The sequence below is a fragment of the Rhineura floridana genome, chromosome 10 (genome assembly GCF_030035675.1).
Source record: "Rhineura floridana isolate rRhiFlo1 chromosome 10, rRhiFlo1.hap2, whole genome shotgun sequence".
Classification (NCBI taxonomy): domain Eukaryota; kingdom Metazoa; phylum Chordata; class Lepidosauria; order Squamata; family Rhineuridae; genus Rhineura; species Rhineura floridana.
The window spans coordinates 50,819,692-50,840,925 of NC_084489.1; the positions used below are offsets into that span (position 1 = coordinate 50,819,692).

The 21,234-nt window shown below is 41.5% G+C and overlaps 1 protein-coding gene across 1 annotated transcript in view; it reads left to right on the forward strand.

The window, feature by feature from the left end:
- Window positions 1–21,234, forward strand: part of COL28A1 (collagen type XXVIII alpha 1 chain) — a 119,262-nt gene that overhangs the window by 24,967 nt on the left and 73,061 nt on the right. The window contains exons 6-11 of the mRNA XM_061587242.1: window positions 4,657–4,710; window positions 7,222–7,263; window positions 8,127–8,153; window positions 9,372–9,416; window positions 17,147–17,191; window positions 20,095–20,148. Of these exons, the coding sequence (XP_061443226.1) occupies window positions 4,657–4,710; window positions 7,222–7,263; window positions 8,127–8,153; window positions 9,372–9,416; window positions 17,147–17,191; window positions 20,095–20,148 (267 nt within the window). The remainder of the gene's footprint in view (window positions 1–4,656; window positions 4,711–7,221; window positions 7,264–8,126; window positions 8,154–9,371; window positions 9,417–17,146; window positions 17,192–20,094; window positions 20,149–21,234) is intronic.

Here is a 21,234-nt window from a genome sequence, read left to right on the forward strand (position 1 = left end):
AAGACTGAGGCAGGTTTATGTTGCATCACCCCCCTCAGGGCCATTTGATATGAAGAGCTACAACATTTAGGAATAGTAACTCTCATCAGGTTCCCTTCAAAGGAAATGGAAGCTTGCAGTTTTGTTAAAATGTCCCTGCCCAGTAAGGCAACAGGGCAATTTGGGGATACCAGAAATTCATGCTGTATATGTCCATCTCCAATTTTGACCAGCTGAGGCCATGTGAAGTGAAGATTTTGCTTTATCCCATCAATGCCTTCTACCTTCTTAACGTGGGGGCTTATTTGGTCAGGCTGTGCCCCTGGCAAAATAGAATACGTTGCCCTGGTGTCAATAAGGGCATTGTACTTTTGTCCCCTAACTCTAAGAGGCATTACTGGTTCTTCTAGCCTCTTGAGGGACAGGCCCGACCACCTTCATTCTGAATCTTCCTCATGCCCCATCATTTCCCTTTCAAGCTGGTGAATTTCCCTTTCAAGCTGGTGAGCTCCAGGCTCCTGCTTTTTAGGCTGACGGGGGCCTGGTGTTCGCTCTTGGCACCCTTCTCTATTTCAGCGACAGTCCTTGGCCCAGTGGCCCTTTTCATGACATCTTGCACATTCATCTCTCTCCAACTTACGTCTGAGCCCCCTTGGAGTATTATCTCTGGGCCCTCTTTGAGTATTCCCTCTCTGTTCAGTGGCCATTGCTGCTGCTGGAATGGTGCATTCTTTTTTCCAACATTTCTCCCCCTCCTTTTTCTCTACTTGGTCTCTGTTCACATACACCTTAAAAGCGATTTCCACCAGTTGAGCTATAGGCATTGCTGGGGGCCCCTCAAGCTTCTGTAGCTTTCTTCTAATATCTGGGGCTGACTGCGCAATATACATGGTGTTAAGGAGACAAAGGTTATCGGGGCTGTCTGGATCCATGGCGCTATACTGCCGGAACGCCTTTTGTAACTTTTGCAAAAACGCTGCCGGGTCCTCCCCTGCACCCTGTCGAACCTCATAAATTTTACTCAAATTGCAGGTTCGTGGAACAGCGTGTTGAAGCCCATGGAGTATCAGGCGCCTATAATTTTCAAGGGGCTGAGGGGTTCCGGTTCGACAATTCCACCCAGGGTCTACGTCTGGAAAGCTCTGTACCACTGGGATCCCATTCTGCCGGCCTGCATCTATCTCTGCCTGCCGCCTAGCCTGGCTTATCACCATTGTGTGTTCTTCTGGGCTTAAAAGTGTTTGGAGTAAAGTCTGAACATCAGCCCACGTAGGGTTGTGGCTTAAAAATATTGATTGGAACAAGTCCTGCATTCTGGTTGAGTCTTCCCTCAGAGTAGGGGTCTGATTTTTCCAGTTAAACAAATCTGAGGTGGAGAAAGGGGTGTATACATATGATCTTGGGGCTGCAGCAGGAGCAGTAGGATTTGCTACCTCTCTCATAGGGCATGTCAGATCAGCCATATTTTCTCTTTCCCTTTCCTGCCTTCTTGCCTGTGCTCTCGTCGTCACCCCTGGCCATATGAGGCTGGGGTGGGTTGTTCAGGTAATTCACCCACACATGAAGCTAATTCCTGTCTCATTTCCTCCCGCAGACTGGTTTGCATTTCACTAATCTGTCTCTCCAACTCCGTCAGCTGCTGTCTATTTTGAGCTGCCAAAAATCTCCGCTTCTGTTCCGTCGTTTCTAACTGCTTGATGTATTCGGCCAGCAGAGGAGATGTGGGGGGGGGGGGGTTGAGGCTTGTTGCAGTGAGGCTAATGTGCCAGACCCACTTCCCAAAGGGGCCCTTCTAGGGGGGTTATACGGAGGGGGGGCAGTGGGCAATGCATCATCCACAAAGGGATCCTCTGGCTGACTTAAAACCACAGGAGGATCGGGCTTTTTAGGCTGGGGCTTGGACTTTTTAACCCCACGGTTAGGGCTATCATTGCTTTACAACATGCACCCTTGCATTTTTTTAATCCAGGGTGTATTTGTTTCAACCAGATCCTGCCACACATCAATGTAGGGAAATTGATCCCATCTTTCCTCTTTTGTGACTTTTGCATGCACAGCATTTATGATACTTTTATCCCAAGTTCCTCCCTGAGGCCACCCCAAGCCCCACGTGATCCATTCTCTATTGCAAAACTTAATCAAACCCCACTTAGTCATAGCATCAGCACCATATGCATTTTTAAAATCTTTAAAATTCCTCAAGAAACATCCCAACGGATTCTGCAGTTTTTCTTCTTGAGACGCCCCTGTTCCCATTTTACTGCGTTTTTCAACTGCCTGCTATAGGTCAGTTCCCTGGGCTTTTCAACAGGCTCTCGTCTCACAGGCCCCTCCCGTGAAGTCACCCCTACTCCCGATTCTGCAAGCAGATCTTACCGGGCTTCAGTAGCCCTCCTGACTCTCACGACCACCACAGTCACCGACAGCTTCCCGTTACTCCTTAAGGTGTTAGCTTCTCTGGTTTCACTATTGGAGCTCCGGTTGAAACTGCTGTGCCCTCTGTTCTCCGCCTCCTGGCGTCAAGGCAGGTTCAAACAACCTGGAGCGCTCTCCTTGACCCTCCAAGGGCGACCCAGGAGGCCAGCAGGTCAACCAGACCTCCTGGCTGGCTGCGCCAGAATTGTTACACCAAAAAGGCTCTTTACATCTGGAGGAAGCTCTAAAAATACACACCAGATGGGAGACCAAGAGAATAAGTCAACAGCTTTATTGATTACCAATATCTTTTGCAAAAGAGAGACGAAGTATTCGGCTAGTGCCAGAAAACCAGTCTGAAGCATGATTACAAGGGTACGAGTGATATATGCTTTCAAGTCCTCCTAAAACAGCCCCTCCCATCTTGTCAGCAACTTTCCCAAGCTTTCTTCATTGTCTTTGCATTAAACCAGCGCTTCTGTCCTTGAGCGTTCCTTGTGCTGTTCCCTACCTCCCCCCTTGACATGATACATTCCAGGCACTATCTGCTTGAACAGTATCCAGTTACATGGGATGGGTAAGCTAGCGGTTTTAGTATCAAGCCTGAAATGAACATTTAGCATTCACATGCTCCTTAGGCATTTTGTTTTTCTGCTTCTATGCTATCTCAAGTTAACACATTCTGTACTGTGTCAAATTAACACCACATGCACTATAGTTCCCAAACTGTATATCTCATTTCATTACAACTGTAGTTCTGTGAGGGGAATAACACCTCTCCTAGCAACTCTCAGCACCCTTTGGTATTTTAAAGTTGGTTTTTAAAGAATTTGCTTTTTAAAGTTTGATAGAAATATCTGTTGGCTATAGGGATGTTGTTAAACGATAAGGGTTTTTTTGCCTATAAGTGAATAGTATTATAGTATTACAGTAAATAATAATGTATTATTTCTAAAATTGCATCTATACTTAGAAATTGGCATATGCAAATTTTATGCAAATCTGTCATCTTTTTGTTCTCTTTTCCCATGATGCTCTTCTTCTTTTTTGACAATGGGTAAGCAGCTTCTCTAGATAAGGCAGGTAAATTAACATATGGATGACTTCTCAACAAAGGGCCCAGATAACAGGAACCCATATGAGTGCTTTGGGAGTGTTTGTGAGCACTGATAGGCTTGTGATGAAAGTAGAGTAGGTCACAATCCAACTAAAGTTAGTTGTAAGTCCCACTGAAAATAATGGAACAGGTCAATCATAACCAACTTAATTGTTAGTGCTTTCAGTGGGACTGAGGCTACAATCCTATACAAATGGGAGTTGGTCCCACTGAATTCACTGGAGCTTATTTCTGTGTAGGCATAAGTAGATTGCAGTGTAATAATTAACTGTAGTTGGATTGTGGATATATGTTTACTATTGTAATTAATCATAACCAGTTGTAGTTGTTCTTATAATTATAAACATTATTTTAGTAGTAGTATATAATGCCTTGAATCTAAGTATAGACAATCTACTATATATTTTGGAAAGTTGTTTATTTATTTGGTATACATTTGGTCACCTCTTAAGATATTGTAATCAAATTTTGCCTGATTGTTCCTGAGATCCAGGAGCAGGTTTTTCTCTGTGTTTGGATACAATTGGGCACCATTTTGAATGAAGATGGCAGATTGAAGCTTTCAAAACTGCAGTGATCTAGCCAAATTTTGCATGATGGTTCCTGAGAACAAGGAGCAAGTTTTCATCTATGGTTGGATACAGCTGGATGTTGTTTTGAATCAAGACGGTGGACTTACTCTATCAAAACTGCACTGGTTCTCTGTTCATCTGTGTACGTGCAGCCCTCTATAGCTTTTGTGAAAAGGAGGATGGGAAATTCCATCTATGTACGATTAAGAGGTAGCAAGGGTTGTGCTATATCAGATGCAAAACCCAACAACATTGATAGTCTAGTGGTGAAGAAGCTGAATAGATATATTTTTGTCTATTTGGAATTTTTTTAAACAAACAAGAAGAAAAGGTCCAAGAAAAGGGGAACGAGTAGCTGGACAACATACAGGAACAAAGCAGTGTGTGATGCTTTTACTTCCTCCATAAGCTCATTTCTTAGATTAGCAATGCAAACAATGTGATCTATGCCTTCTGATACATTATTTTTGTTGCATTCTGTAGTGTCTGATCCTTCCTCCCATCCAGTTTCATTTAAAAATGCACAGGACATATATTCTATTAATCATATTTCTCTCTCTCTTTTCCTTCAAGGGTAGTCATGGTAGTCGAGGGGATAAAGGTGACCGAGGAGCTAAGGGAGAAAAGGTAAATTAGAAATACTTAAAAATGTGATGTGGGATTATATATATTTTGAAAGCTTGGTTCTAGTAGATGTTGAAACCTATGAAAAATATGACTAGTGCTTCAGGAAGGAGAGGGATGGAGAAAGACGGGGAAAATAGAAGCAGCTAATCCAGTAGCCTATGGATGTTTCTGATCCAATATACCTAGAGTCTGTTTAGGACCTTCTGGTGGCTTTGAGGCAGCAGAGTTTTCATGGGAACACAATACCAATCCTAAATTCCATTGGGAATTCTTCCATATTCTTCCAAGACTCTTTGATGGATCTTTGCAGGCTTTCAGTGATTTGAAGAGTCCCAGCCATCAAATAGATGGGCTCTCCATCTTGAATACATGCTGGGGCCTGAAATCCCAACTCTTCATGCTCACTTACCACTGTATGATTTTCTCAGCTTTGTTCATCAGTATCTGGCATGGGCTGTTTCCTTCTTATAATCTATGTTCTGGTAGACAGGTGCCTGGTAATGAACTGTGCTTCCCCACTCAAGTTGCTTTGAGATCCCCCATGTTCTTCTCATGTGGATCCTGGATTGAGGTCAGCTTCTGTTTTCTCAGTGGTCTCTGAATGTCCCAGCTAAGAACATAAGAAGAGCCCTGCTGGATCGGACAAAGGCCTTCAAGTGGTCAACCAGATGCCCACGGAAAGCCCACAAGCACGACATTACAATAGCCCTCTCCTGCTGTTGTGATTGGCATACTGTCTCTGATCCTGGAGGAAGCATATAGACATCTTAACTAGAACTATTGATAGCCTTTTCCTCCACTAATCTGTCCAATTCCATTTTGAAGCCATCTGAGTTGGTGGCCTTCACCACATCTTGTGGTATCAAATTCTATAGTTTCACTAGGCTTTGTATAAACTTCAGATTCTAGTCATCTCTGAATTGGGAATTTTGGTCTTTGGGAGTTGCTGCTTGATTTCTGTTAGACTGCTTTCACACTTCACTTTATTCCATTATTCTGATGATTTCTTACCTGGTAATTTGTGCATTCTATTTGATCTTTCACATGACGTACAAGCTAGTTCTGGAATTCTAATAGAATATAGTACAAGTTTAACAATAATTTTCATAATAGATAATACCAGAAATAATCTGTTTGCAAGCTTTCGAACCTGGGAAACAGGCCTGGCCCCAGGCATGCCGCGACCCTTGGGCACCACCCTGCCTTGGGCCCTGGCGCTCTCTTTTCGCGATTTGTGGCAGGAGCTTCAGAGCCGGTGCCATTCCCTCACTCATCCTACCTTTCTTGGCTGTGTTTTGCAGCTGTGCGCACTGTGCACACAGGGCTACCCTTAACCAAGATGGCGGCCGAGGTTTCCCTAAGGGGCTGAAGCCTCTGCTGCCATCTTGGCTGATGGCAGGGATGCACACTGCGTAGCACACATGCGTGCCATCAACCAAGATGGCGACAGAGGCTTCAGCCCCTTAGGGAAACCTCAGCTGCCATCTTGGTTAAGGGCAGCGACGCAGCCACAAAACACAACTGAGAAAGGTAGGTTGAACGAGGGAATGGCAGGGGCTCTGAAGCTCCCACTCTGTGATCCACAGCAGCAATCCTGCCACAAATCGTGGAAGGGGAGCGGAGGGGCCCCTCAGAGTCTCCTATAGCCCCAGGGGCCCTCGGCCAGGACCCCATCTTGCCACCCTTTGGAGCCAGCCCTGCTGGGAAATCACGGGAGTTTTTTGTTAGCTGCAGCCACTCATGTGACAGGCATCCCAGCATGCAGTGTGTTCCCACCCTTTAGGCACACTTTTTTTTCCTGACAAAAATTGTTCCTGTATTCTGGTGTAGGTGTGGGTAGCAGCAGCATTCCCACACACATTCCTGTGTTCATACAACTATAAAAAAAAGTCAGATGCTAAAAGAGATGGTGATGGAATGAGATCTTAGACTTCCTGCCCAGTGGGGAACTACATTACACATATGTGTATAATGGGTGAGGGATGAAAACAAGACATTGCAGCCATGTGAAAGACATTTGAGCAAAATGCCAGTATATCAGCTGAAAAAGCCTTGGTTTCTTAACGCAACAGGTACTACAGTGTGAAAGGAATTTTAGAAATCAGGATAGAGGCGCCACCATTTTAATCTGAAAAACTAACGCAATGAGCCCCATGTCTGAAAGCAGCTTTAGTATCAGGTTCAGCAGTTTCCTGAAGCACATCAAAAAGTTGTAAATCTCAGAGGAAATATTCAATAAGATACAGAATGACTTATGATCTGCGGAGGAACACTGCACAACATTTCTTTTAGTGAAGAAATCCCATACCAGAGAAGTTAGATGAATAATATTTCAAATTATCTTCTGCAAAAGGGTTATTTGTGCATTGTGGGACTAGTTACATTGTCTTTGAGATTCTGGCTAACATTTTTTATAAGACTATTATCAAAATTGGGTAAATGTAGTATAAAAATGAAATAATATTTCCAAACCAGAAATGCAAATTTTCACTGGTTTCTACCTTTTTCCAGGGTGTGGCTGAGAAAGGAGAGTCTGGAGAAAGAGGTCTAGAGGTACATGGATAATTGCTATTGCCAGCTAGCTAAAAGCACATCTGCGCAATGTGAACTGTATCTTTGGTTTCTCGCACAGCCTGCTCTTTAATCTGCATCCTTTCTAACAGTCCTGTTTCTCTTGATGCCACAGGTTGATGTGCTCTTTGTCACAATGGGGCTTTGCAAGCAGGGCTGTCATAGCTCTTTTAGCTGCCATTAACTCAGCAGCTCAGATGTCACAGCATCCTATGCAAGACTTAGCTGCCATGCCTAAGACTAAGAAAGACTGGGAGACAAATGTGGTGTAGTGGTTAGAACAATGGACTAGGACTACAGAGGCCCAAGATCAAATCCCGCAAGGTGCCCTTGGACCTGTCTGTCTGCCTGCCTGTCTCTCTCTGCCTAATCTACCTCACTTGGAAACTGTGGTTCTTCAAATTATGCCTCAAATGTTGATTGACTTTGGAATCTTTTGATGAAAAGGAAAGGATGCTTATATATGTTGTTTATAATAATTAAATCACTATCCTGTAGAAATAGCATTCTGCCTTGCATATGGGAGCCCTAATGCGAACACTTCCCCTCTTGTGCAATGAAAGGAGCCAATTTGTGCATTAATTGCTTTGCATATGGATACAGGCTTCCTTCATTGAAATGGGTGGGGACAGTTGCATATACATACCTCTGGGTGCCAATCAGAGGCATTTTATTTTCCTTGATTTTTTTTTCTTTAAAGGATGGCATTTCAATTTTCCCCCATTCTGGTTATTACTGTGCACTCTCTGCTGATTAAAGAGCATAGTTCTTGATCTTCATCTTGATATTTACATTGCATTAGCCATGTTAAAATAACTTTATTATTATTATTATTTTGAAAATAGGGAAGTCCTGGTTATAAGGGAGACAAGGTAAGATGATTAACAAATACTTTTTTGGTGTCATATTAAGTAGTTTTGTAGACGTCTACAAAGGCAGTGCATTAAAATTATGAGGGATAGATTGTAAAGACACAATAGAACTAGAACAGAATAAGAGAAGACAGAGATATGAGTGTGGTTCATAAAGATGCACAAGCTGGGATTTCGGGGTTTTTTTGCATCATAAGCTTCTGTATAGTGGTAGAGTATTGGGCCTCTACCAAATGATCATGTGGGCAAAGCACTCCGTCCCTTGCACAGTCAAATATATCTTTTTAAAAGTGTCAGCCAGATGGATATATGTTGCCAAAGCGCTCTGTTTTTCCAAGCTCTGCAAAGCCTCCACCTCTCATCCAAAGAGCTTGAGACTGAAGGTACAGAGCCACCAGAGATGCCAGGGGCCACGTACAATGAGGTCCAGGGTTGCATGCAATCCATTGCTACATGCTAGGACTGAAGGATCCTGGGAGGAGAAAGGTGAGGTGCTCCTAAGGATCATGATCTGGCCTAAGAGAGGCTAATAAGGACCAATAGGATAGAAGGCTTAGAGAACACACGTTGGGAAACTAGACAACAGCTTTATTAGAAGAAAAGAACAGTAACAGGAAACCACCTGCTCCAATCAGATACAGCTTAGTTTAGTGCCACCTAGTGACTAAGTTGCAGAATGACACGATCCACACAGTCCAGGCAGCTGGAAGCTTTGGGAATGGCAAAGAAGGACATAAAAGTGATGTGCCTATGGTTTCCAGGCTTATGCAGATTTTGATAAGATTTTACTTAAGTGCTTTCAGCATCTTGTATCTAGATCTGGGATGGGGAATCTGTGTGGCCCTCCAGCAACCTGTGGCCCTCCAGCCAACATGTATTGCTGAACTCCAACTCCAGTCAGCCCTACCTAGTACAGCCAGGTCAGGGAAATGGGGGTTATAGTCCAGCAACATCTGGAGAGCCACAAGTTCCCCATCCCTGATTTAGCTGATCAAGGTCACTAGAGAATGTGCAGAGCTTGGGAAAGTTACTTTTTGGACTACAACTCCCATCAGCCCACTCCGGTGGCCATGCTGGCTGGGGCTGATGGGAGTTGTAGTTTTAAAAAAGTAACTTTTCCAAGCTCTGAGAATGTAAAATTTCAACATTTTATACAAAAATAAATAATTTGTGTGAAATACCACCATGAAACCATGTCAATAACATATAATTTTGCAGGGCGACAGAGGTGAATGTGGAACACCAGGACTAAAGGGAGACAGAGTAAGTTGAAAGTGCTTTAAATAATTTTGTCATATGCGTATGTTAAACTAGTTGCATCAATATTCTGTTCAAAATGTCTGCTGTTTGTATGAAAATGCAAAGAGTGTTTTTCTTCAAACAGCAAAGGATAATTATAATAGTTCTTATTGAACCAACCTCTGTTGAAATAAACTTGCCAATTTTACAGAACTATTGGCTCTGCAGGGTGGAACGTTAGCTCATTCTTACCTTCAAAGCCTGCATATTGTTCTACAATGAATAATGGATCCAGTAAGCCAAAGTGGACCAATCTGATTCTCTGGGAATAACATGGCAATAATCACATTGTTTCAGGCCTATATTGATTGCTTTGAGATTCTGTCCGGATGAGAATTTCCGTATTGTTCTAGATATGAAGTGGTCCTGAGAATTAGGGTACATATCAAACATATAAAAAAACAGAAGTGTCCTATTCTGACCCCATGGAGGACCCATGGGGCAAAGGAGCAAAGCAGGTTAGTTAACACAGCACCAATGAGTGCTCCTAGTGAGCATCTTGCTCCAACAAGGTTGAAAGTGAACTGAGGCCTATTCAGCCTCTGCCCCCAGTCTCCCTCTCCTATACTCATACACCTTAAGGACCACCTTACCTCACATGTCCCAAGTTGATCACTCAGATCATCTGGAGGATCACCATTAGTGGTCCCCCATGGACTAGAAGCATGGCTCATGTCAATGAGGATTCATGCCTTCAGTGTAGTGGGCCCAACTCTGTGGAACTCCCTCCCATTAGAAATCAGGCCGGCACCATCCCTGCTAAGTTTCAAACATCAGGTTAAAATGGTTTTATTTCAGGAGGCTTTTTGCTCCATGAATGCTATCCTTATGTTCTACTTTCTAGTGCTTTCATCTATGTTTCGAATGTTGTAAATTGTATGGGTTTTTTGTCTTTGTTTTGCTCTAAGCCACATATAGTGGAAAGTAGGGTACATACTTCTTAAACACTCTGCCTCCTTTTGGAGAACTAGAGTCTCTTGAAAGGCCAACTCACTAGTCTGAAGACAAACGCTTCTCTGGCATGCCACAGCCTCCAGCCTGATGTGCTGCCACCTGCACTGTTGGACTAATGAAGTTGTGTTGGAGATGCTCAGTTCCTCAGGGCCAGGGGAAGACACCTGTGATAGTCCTCGCTGTAATTTAAAGGGCTCTGGGGCCATGGGATCTAGTTGAGTAGGCTCTCCCTGCCAGCCTCTGGTTTAATGCTCCACTGATCACTAGCATCAGACTTGGAGCCGGGAACCTGCTCTGGCTCCTTAGATGATGACACTGTAGCCTCTGACTCAGGGTCCTGGTCACTATTGGACTCGAGCATCATGACAAGGAGGTAGAATTAGGAAATCTAAAAATCAGTACATCTCAATATAAATATAAAATTACCATATTATTTTTTTTTGCTGTAAGCCACTTCGAGACATATAGTGAAATGTAGGCCATACATTTCATAAATACTCTGCCTCCTTTTGGAGAATTAGAGTCTCTTGAAGGGCAAACTTGCTAGCCTGCAGACAGAAATCAGGGATAACTGTGGCCTTCCAGATGCTGTTGGACTCCAGCTCTCATCAGCTCCATGATCCAATGGTCAGGGATGATGGGTGTTCCAGTTCAACGAAAGCTGGAAGGCCACAGCTTGCCCATCTCTGATCAAGATGCACATTTGATAAGCTGATTGCCTGTTTTGTGACATCAGTCTGCTAGGTTTTGTGGATGACAAGAGGAGAACTGGTGCTAAATGGTTTCATTTGCTAAGAAGAAATCCATGTGAACTCTCAAATTCTTAGCATGCTCTTATAGCTTCTTATAGCAGTGTCAGTTTACACTGGAAGCAGGTGAAGAAGCTGTAAGAGATTATGTGAAATGTGTGTGTGAAGATAAAAGAAAATTAGCAGCTGGCAGTCAAATGGGAAGGAAAAAATTGACATAGAAACCATATGTCAAGATTGTAGAAATGTAAGGAAAGAACTTTGCCCGGCATTTTAGTTTTTTTTATAAAAAAAATTGAGGGCAAGGGAAGAGAAGGCATTGAACATCTGTAAAGGATTAAAAGCCGTAATGGATTAAGCACTTGCAGAAACTTCTGAACAGGCAAAAGTTCTCATCACCCACAAGATTCCCACTTACAACATGAAATGAAATAACATTGCCAAAAATGAAACAAGAGGTTTTTTTAAAAAAAGAAGAGGCAGCAATCATACCAATGGAAAATGACTAGACACAGAGAACACACAGCAGAAGCGTAGAGGAAAAGATTGGGACACACAGCATGAATATACAGAAGCACATTTATGATCTGGAAATATCAGCACTGCAATATAATGGGCTATACTATTGGGTGTCCTAACACAGTTTTTTTTTTAAAAAAATAATGATTAATTGCATAGCATTCAACAGTGTTTACTGGTGTTTCTCATTGCCCAGAAGTCTGGGTTTCCCTAAAGTCTGGGCACAACTTTCATAATTGCTCAAAATGCAAAGAACTGCTGGCTGTTTGAATTCAGATGTGAGTCATGTACAGAAGTCTACAGAGGACAAGCTTAAACATAATTATTTCCATCATTAGTTTTGCTTTCTTGGAGCCAGAGCCACCACCTCCCACCCAAGTGTGCTTCAGTTCAAAGGGGCCACTCATGATAACAAGCAGCAGTGGCTAAAAAGAAATAGAAGGAGGGTGATACTCCTGAGAAATAACTGATTGTGATTACTGAATTCCATTCCTCCCTCCATCTCTCCCCTCCTTTAGCTTATAAAAGGATTAATTTTAGGGGGGAAGAAAATATTTATCTGTCTGAAGCTTTTTTATCCCATATTTCACTTGAAGAAGGCTCCCAGAGCAGCTTACAAAGATAGGTAATAAGATGGTCCCTGCTCTTACCATCAAAAAGATGTAGTACAAAAGAAAAAAGGGATAGGGAGGAAGAAAGGGGGAAGAAAAACAAACCCAGGCATTAATTATTAAGGGTAGTCTCCAATTTTAGTCATATACAGACAGTGCAGTCCAGAAGTGATTGTTTTCAATAGGTCTTACTCCAAGCCAGTCTCACATATACTTCCTGTTGATGCTGATACTGGCATTCCTGTGGAGTCTATGTGTGTGGAAACAAGCAATGGTTTAGCCTACTAATCCGCTAAGTGGATGAACAAAAGAGACAGGACCTTTTCAGTGATGGTACCATGACTGTGGAACATGCTTCCAAGGATGGCCCTTCTGACCCAATCAATGGCTTGCCTTCCAGTGAGCAGCAGGGAAAAAATATTGTTCAGGAAGACTTTGGGAGTCAGGACGCTATTGCTAATTCCAGAGGAGGAGAGTGGAAACACCTGCTGCTAATTGACTGTGCCCAGCCCATATGAGCTATGAAGGTTGCTGCAATGCAGAACTTTTGGGGTCTCCATGAGGGCATCACCCCCTTTAATATTGTACCATTGAATGTATTATCCAGTAGAGAGAGAGAGAGTGTGATGTTGTATTATTGGTTTATAGTTGAATTGTGCATGTGCGGCCCAGAGTGGGTTGTCATGTTTTTGTATGCTTCAGAGATGCCCAATACCACTTAGTATGAGAAACTGAACTGGTATTGAGTATGGCCTTACCTGGGTGAGAGACGGGGAGGGAGTGGTTGCGTTGGATGCTATGTATTTTTGTAGCCTAAGTGTTTGTTCCTTATGGTGGTTTGGCTGGAGAAAAGTTATCTGTATGGTTTGTGGGAATGAATCAGAGTGGGATTTAGACATGGAGGACTGTTGACATATTTGGGAGGGATTATTGGGGGGGTGTAGCTCCTAGTATAGTTGTTTTAATTAATTAACTAATGATGCTGTTTTGGGAGTTTGTATTTTGTATTTGATTCTTAACTCATAATGTTTATGTTTAAGAGAATACTTTTATTTTTCTGATAATTATGCTGTTTTGAATGTGTTTTTTATATTTGGCTTGAATTTGTAATGTTTTCTTTTAATATTTTGTGATGTTTTGTTCAATGTTTTAATCTAGGTTGTAAACCGCTTTGAGATTTGTTTTCCAAATAATATAAAGCGGTATAGAAATGACATAAATAAATAAATAAATAAAATAAATAAATACAGAGTAGTCCCACTGAAATTAATCAACATGACTAACTTGGGTCCATTAATTTCAGTGGGTCTATTCTGAACAAAACGTAGCTGGAGACATTTCAGAGTTATTCTAATGACCAGGTGGAATAGAAACAGTTCAAGGAGAAGAGAAGCCAAAAACTCCTGGTCTCTCAGCAGAGCTGATAGAGTAGTGCTGCTTTCCTTTCCTCTCTCTGCTGTAGCCTGATGGAATTATTGCTGCCAGGTGACCCTTTACAGGTGGAACTGGCCTCTTGGAAGGCCTGACAGTAACCTCACTTTCCTTCATTTTTTCTTCTGTAGACTGATGCTTAGGGTTGCCATATTGCCCGGATAGCCGGGTTTTACCCGGATTCTATGCATGCCACCCGGCGCCCGGCTAGCCCCTTACGTGGCCCGGATTCTCAGCTTTAATTAAAAAAAAAATTAAGTTTCCAGGTGGTCTGGTTCTCGAGATATACATAAAAACGTCAGCCACCCCCCTCGACTGTTAAATCTTTCTTTAAACAGTACTGCACTATAGCACTTTGTAGCTTTAACCCCGCCCGTTCAGCATTACAGCCAATCAGGGATTGTGTTTCAGTTTCATTGACCTCAGGCAGTGTCTAGAAAACAAAATGGTGGTTTCAACCCCCCCCCCCCGTTTATCTGAAAATCTCATAAATTGAGTAAGTATATACATTTCAGTTTTTTTTCCTCTTGTGTGCAGGAGTCAGAGCTTGGGCAGTGTTTTGAAAACCTTCCCAATACTTGCTTTTTGTAAAAGCAATGCTAATCCCATATGCCCAAAGTAAATCCCATTTAATTCAATAGGACTTACTTTGAGTAGACATGGTTATGAATGTGCTGAAAATCAATGGGACTTTGGAGTGAATGTAAAAAAGAATTATGTTTGTGTTCTAACTCTTTCTGTCTCCAGTCCAATTTTAAAGCAAGTAGGCAGGGCTTACTTAGGTATTACAGTTTTTATTCTGTAGGAAAGTAATACTGATTTTTTTAAAACTAATACTGATTTTTCTGCAATGACCAACTGGTTTGACAATAAACTATTATATGGGCTGTATGTATTTATACATCTGCTGTGTGTGCGTGTGCGTGTATGGAGTCTTTCCAACACCCCTGTGAGGTAGGGTTGGAAACCAATGCAGCTCACAACAAGAAATAAAGGCATTTAAAATCCAATGACCATAAAACAAGTATAAACAGTTGCAAAACAGCGTAAAGTGGCATGATTTGGAATTTTGGGTTGTGTGAATGTCACTTGAGGTTGCATTTCTGCCCGTTTGAGTAAGCCCCACTGAATACGCTGGGACTTGCTTCTGAATAAATAAACTTAGGATTGCACTATAAATATCTTTACAGTTTGTGTAAATAATAAATATATTTGATAGTCATGCTTATATACATATTTCTTCATTTATCCTATTTTTGGTTTTTGGTTAGGAATCCTGACTGGCTGTGAGATGCTTAGTTTTTTGCCTTACTCATAGGAATCTTGTTGTGGTTGGTATGGTATTACATTTAGGAAAGTGTTACTGCCTTCTGTGTTTTTTTTTCCTATTTGCATTTCACTTATCTTTAACCTCACTCCGTTACACTCATAGAAGCAACAGCAGCATATGCAAGATAATTAACTCCCATTAGTGATAAGAACAAGAATTTATAATTATTATTTCAATTAAAACGAGGCTTCTCAATACTTTGAAGAGGACCAGATATTTATTTTCTTTCTGAGCCCAGGACTGGGTCTTTCATGATGCCCAGGGAGCAGGAGAGTAGTCGATAAGACAGACATCCTGGCATTGGTAATCTAATTAGCAAGGTATGTGTGGGGTTGTTGCACACTTCCAGGCCCAGTTTCATTTTGAGTATGGAGGTGCAACCTGTGTAGATGTGGTTGAGAAATTTTGAGTTAAGCAAAGCTCTGCTTTTATAAAACCTAAGAAACATACAGATACTTTGAATGTCTGAGTGCCTGCACCAGTGGAATACTGGAGGAACTTGTAAAACTTGCTGCAACAGTATTTAGAACTGAGCATGTGGTGTGAAAGACTCCTTTCCCTAACATTTTGGCTTGTTTTTCTCCACCCACCACATCTCTGAAATATATTGTATATGTTATGGTTAACCATGCTGCTGCCCTGACTTTATGTTTGTTGCTATTTTGTGTTTTTATTATGTTTTTATATTGATTGTATTTTTATTGTTTTTACTATATTTGTAAGCTGTGCTGAGCTCTGTTTTTAACAGCAAAAGGGCAGGATATAAATTCTCTTAATCAATCAATAAATACTCCATAGTGTTGGAAACTAGAGTCTAGGCATTTAATGTTGCTTAAAAAAAAAAGATTTCTCACATCTTTCCCCAGTTTTTGGTGGTAATTCCTAGGCACAAAAACAAAACAACTGGACAATCCAAATATTAATATGCAAATATTTGCATAATATGCAAATAACATGCAAATAATTTGCATAATATGCAAATTAGCCTGCCCGGATTTGTGGAACTGGAGTATGGCAACCCTACTGATGCTCCAGCCATCAAGATACATTTTCAGACTCCAAATATTGCTATGGGAAAGAAAATGTCCCTGTATGTTCTACATAGCAACCGGGAAAGAGAACTTTAGGTTGACTCGTGTGTTAAAATCTGAATTTAACAATGGCATTCTTTTTTGTGCTTAATCTGTTTTTAACCTCATTTAACTGTTGTGGCTCCCTCCAAGAAACTCTGGGAATTTTAACTCCATAACGGTGCAGAGAATTCATTGGTGGTAAAGATGATTTCACCCACCCTTTCCTACTTACAGGACAACAATTCCCAGGAACACTAGACCTGTTAAGATAAGTCCTATGGAGGGGAACAGTAGGATTGCTCTGGTAGGCCCCTTTCACACCCTATGCCATGTACAACGTCGCACAGACATTGAAGATGTGATGAGAAACCTTGCAAAAAGCAGCATCACCAGTTACATTGTGAAAGCCTTCATACATATAACTGTACAGAGGCTGGGATTGTGGCCTGCCACAATGATCCTTTTCTCCCCTCCATACATTCAGTGTACAATGTTTGTTGTCAGAATGACAGCTAAACCAGTTTAGATTTTGAGTGTGACATGCTCTGTGATATTGACTATCTCCCAGTCTTCACCATCCTGGTGTCTTCCAGATGTTTTGGACTACAGCTCCCATCAGTCCTAGCTAGTGCATCCATGCTGGTTGGGGCAGATAGGAGTTGTAATCAAATCTGGAGAGCACCACATGATCAAAGACTGTATTAGATATATACATGAGAGGTATATAGGACCTGTCCTATTTTTGTGATTTTAATTTGTTTTAAACTGTTTTTAAACGTTTGTTTAATTTGTTGTGACCTGCCCTGGGACCTTAGAGTGAAGGGCAAGTAAATATTTTTATCATCATTATTATTATCATTATCATTATTGGTGAAAGCAGTGGAAGAATGAGAAATTCTTCCCAGCACCTGTATGTACAGATAATAAGCAACCACAGTGGCGAGGAAAGATTTGAGAAGCATTTTTGTAAGTCTCATTTGAATCAGAATTGGATATTAATTGTTTTCTTTTTGTTTTATTTGAACAGGGGCTAGAAGGCCCTTTTGGCCCAAAGGGACCGAGGGGACCTCAGGTAAGTTTGCTTAACACCATAATCTATGTGAAGATGATTTTTTTTGTATGGAGGAGCTTTGAATTCCAGGGCTATTTGACTTTTGATATGTTGATTACTTTGGCCTATTTCTCCCTGAGGTACTAAATCTATATCTGGGCTATACCACTTCAGCAAGGCCAGCCCAAGGCATTTTGCTGCCAGAGGCATTGGACAATATGGTACCTTATCCTTTTCCATGTACAAAAGGTGATTGGACTGGCAGCAGCTAGATCTTCAATAATGGTGAAGTGACAGCATCCTCCACTACACCTGAGGGCAGCACACCAAACTCTGACCTCCACTTCACAACCACTCCCTACCTATCAGGGACCAGGATTCGGATTCCTCATATCATTAAAATGGGTCTTGTTACCAGAAGATTGGAAAATAGCTAAAGTAACACCATTTTTTAAAAGAAAAGTTCTCAGAGGAGAGCCAAGAAATTACAGACCCATCAGCAGAACTTCTGTCCAAACTAAATTGTCTGAAAGTTTTTTTTTTAAAGCTAAAATAACTAAACATGCAGAAGAACAAATCCTACTAAAGACAGATCAGCATGGCTTCTACAACTGGGAAACAGGAGATTTTTTTGGAAAACAGTAAAAAATAAAACTTCCAGTATCATAATGATGTTATATAAATCTACAGCTATGACAACTAAATGACATTTTGTACCACTGAGTGAGGCACATTGTGTGGTGACCGAGATCTTTTTTGTGATAGCAGCCTGGCTATGAAACTCCCTCAATTAGGAAATACTGTCGGTGTTGTCTATTCCTTCTCCTCAGTCTCAGTGTTGTCTTTGTAGAATTCAGCAGGGAGGAGAATAGGGACCAGAATCAGACTTAGTTGGCTTCTCTTATCATTGGCTCTGTCTCTGTCTGCCATAGGTTCTGGCTCCAGCTACTGTGAGACTCTCTGCCTTCCATCCTACCCATTCCAATGGCACCAGCACCAGTCACCACTGTGAATACCAAATAACAGGGTGAAATGCCAGGAGAGGGCTATTGCCTTGCCAGCTTGCTTGTTGGCTTCCTGGAGGAATCTGGTTGGCTGCTGGTGGAAACCATATGCTGGACTCTTGATCCCACCCAGCAGTGCTCTTTATTTATTTATTATTTGATTTATATCCTGCCCTTCCTCCCAGCAGGAGCTCAGGGCGGCAAACAGAAACTCTACAAACTCTTTAAAACATCATAAAAAGACCTTAAAATACATTCAAACAAAACAATGTTCAAAACATTTTTAAAAGCTTTAAAAAAGGGTTAAAAACATATTATTAAAGAAAACATATTAAAAGCAATTCTAACACAGACAAACGCTTGTGTCCTTATATGCTGCTGTGGCAGCATATCCTGTGTATTCTTGGAAGATAAGCAATGGAGAGGTTTGTGTCCAGATTTTCTCTGTGGTTATTTTTAGAAGCTGTCATTCTCAAGAGGAACCTTCCATCAATCTCTTCCTTGTCACTTAAAAGCTCAGTGTTCTGTTCTGCAGCTACAGCACATAGCTTGAAGTAGAACTGTGAGAACATTTTTGCCTTCTCAGTGGAACTGCTGACCCCCTCCCTTGCCAATTCTTCAGCCTTTGTGCCAGTAGAAAAATGTCTAGTATTTCTTCAAAAATGTTTTCTTGCTATTAAGAGGAGTTCCCATGGTAGGCAACTATATTGCTACTGAACAGCACTGGTGATACGTCAGAGGAAACTTAAGTAGGGATTTCCCAGAACATCTGAGTTGTTACAGCATTTGGTATAGGTATAGCTTCAAAATATTGCTGAAATTGATATTACAGAATTATAGCAACTTTTTTTTTAGGCTTCAGTGTAATTATGAAATAAGGCTTGTTCACACATTACACTGAACAGAGGTACAAGCTGTCTCTACACATGTGCAAGCGCTTCTGTGAAAGAGTGTACATTTGTTGAGTTGTGCAGCTCAACTATTGTGTACACAGATTGTACACTTGCTGAATGTAATCTCTGAACATCCTATATTGGCTATGCTATTACAGATCATGTATATGGCCAATTTGATTTTGATGTGCATGTTCAGTTTTCAACCCAGTTTATAATGTTAAGATTATAAGAAGATCCCTGCTAGATCAGGCCAAATACCCATCTTGTCTAGCATCCTGTTCTTACAGCAGGCAACTGGATAATGTAAACAATGCCAGATGTAGATCAATTTGCAGATTAAATCGTCACCTTTTTGAGAAGGGAGAATGTCTTCCCGGACATTTGTACAGCACACATTTTCCAGGGTAATTTGAGGGACAAGTACATTTCTGACTATGCACACAGTTTCCTGCAATAAGCACTGAAATCCTTCAGCACACAAAACTCTTGCTTCTAGAGACAGAGAACAGAGTGTTTTTTTAATCTGTTGTATATTTCTGTATACACATACCTTAGTATTTTTTTGACTGGTATCTTGGTTGCTCTGGCTTTTTAACTGATCACATGCTCTTGGCCCTTGCTTACTTAAAATCCTCTTGAATGTTAATATAACAAGAATGTTATAATAAGTTATAATTCTCCATGGGGTTACTTGGGTTTGGATACTATTTTTATTACAAATGTTCTCTTTTGTTTATATTGTCTTAATTTCATCTCAAATGTAATGGCAAGATTGGGAAACTGTCCTGAAAGGCAGTGCTATCGGAGGCAGCTGAAAAGTAGCACTGAATTAAGTACAAGAGGGGGGGGGAAATGTTTTGCAATAAAATGAATGTAGCTAATAATGAATCCTCTCTTATTGCAAGGATCTACATACATGTTTACAGGGTTGTGTTTATATTATTGAGACTGTGCATGAGATTATTATACTGAAACATGTTCACTAGTAGAAGACATTTTTTTTCCTTTCTTTATCTTGTAAAAGGGAATCAGTGGCCCTCCAGGTGAACCTGGTCTAAAAGGAATTCATGGAAATAAGGTAAGGCATATCATTTTACAAGTGAGACCTGCTACAACAAAATGTTGCAAAGCGGAGTACACCTGTTCTGGGAGCCAGCCAACCAGTCAGCAATGCCCTTTTTCAGGATCCTCTATTCTATTCCCTCTCCTCACAGCTTTTCCTTCCCCTATCTCCAAGAAATACACATTGTTCTGTGGCCAGTGAGTGTGCTCAAAACATTGAGCTGTTTTGACATCCCCCCTCCCAGCTATTAGACTTTTTTTCTGAAGATACTTCCCTCTTATAACAAGATAATTTAGAGAGGTCTGTGCATGCACTGAAAGCATTAGTGTATCTGCATAGGGTGTGTGTACTAGGGATGGGCGAGAATTCCTCTGAACTCAGATTTAGTACCGGATTTTCAGTCATCTGCATATTCTCCATGTTTGTGGAGTGATTTTGCTTACCCCAAACTTCAGTGGCCTTTCCCTGACACCAGATTTCCCCCCCTCAAGTATCTTGTTCTTTTATTGATTTTACTCACAGCACAACTCTCTGTTTCTCTCCCCTACTCCTTCCACTTGAATAATCCACACTCCATGCAGGAGGAAGTAGGCCAAGCCTATAATAGAGTTTAAAAGGCAAGCCTAGGCATAGGGAGTCTCTAGAGCAGTGTTTTTCAACCTTGGGTCCCCAGGGGTTGATGGACTCCAATTCCCATCATCCTTGACTTTGACCACGCTATCTGGAGATGATGGGAGTTAGTATCCAACAACATCTGGGGACCCAAGGTTGAAGAACAGTGCTCTAGAGAGTCTTTAATGTGGGTGAGACTCCCTAGCCTTGCCTTCTAATCTCTGTAGTGTTAACCCATTAAATGATCAAAAGGGAAGTCTAGAGACTAATCTTGCTCACATTAAGGACTCTAGGCTTGCTGAGGAGAAGATGGGGGATGGGAAGGTACTGAAAGCTCCTTTTCTCTTTTTCCTTTCAAAAGCAAAACAGCTGGTCTCTGCTTGCTAATGTGAAAACTGACCAGCCTGAGTCACATCAGAGGAGGAGACGAAGCTGCTTTCCTTTCCTTTATCAACATTTCCTTTCAATATATTGATGTTTCCTTTCATT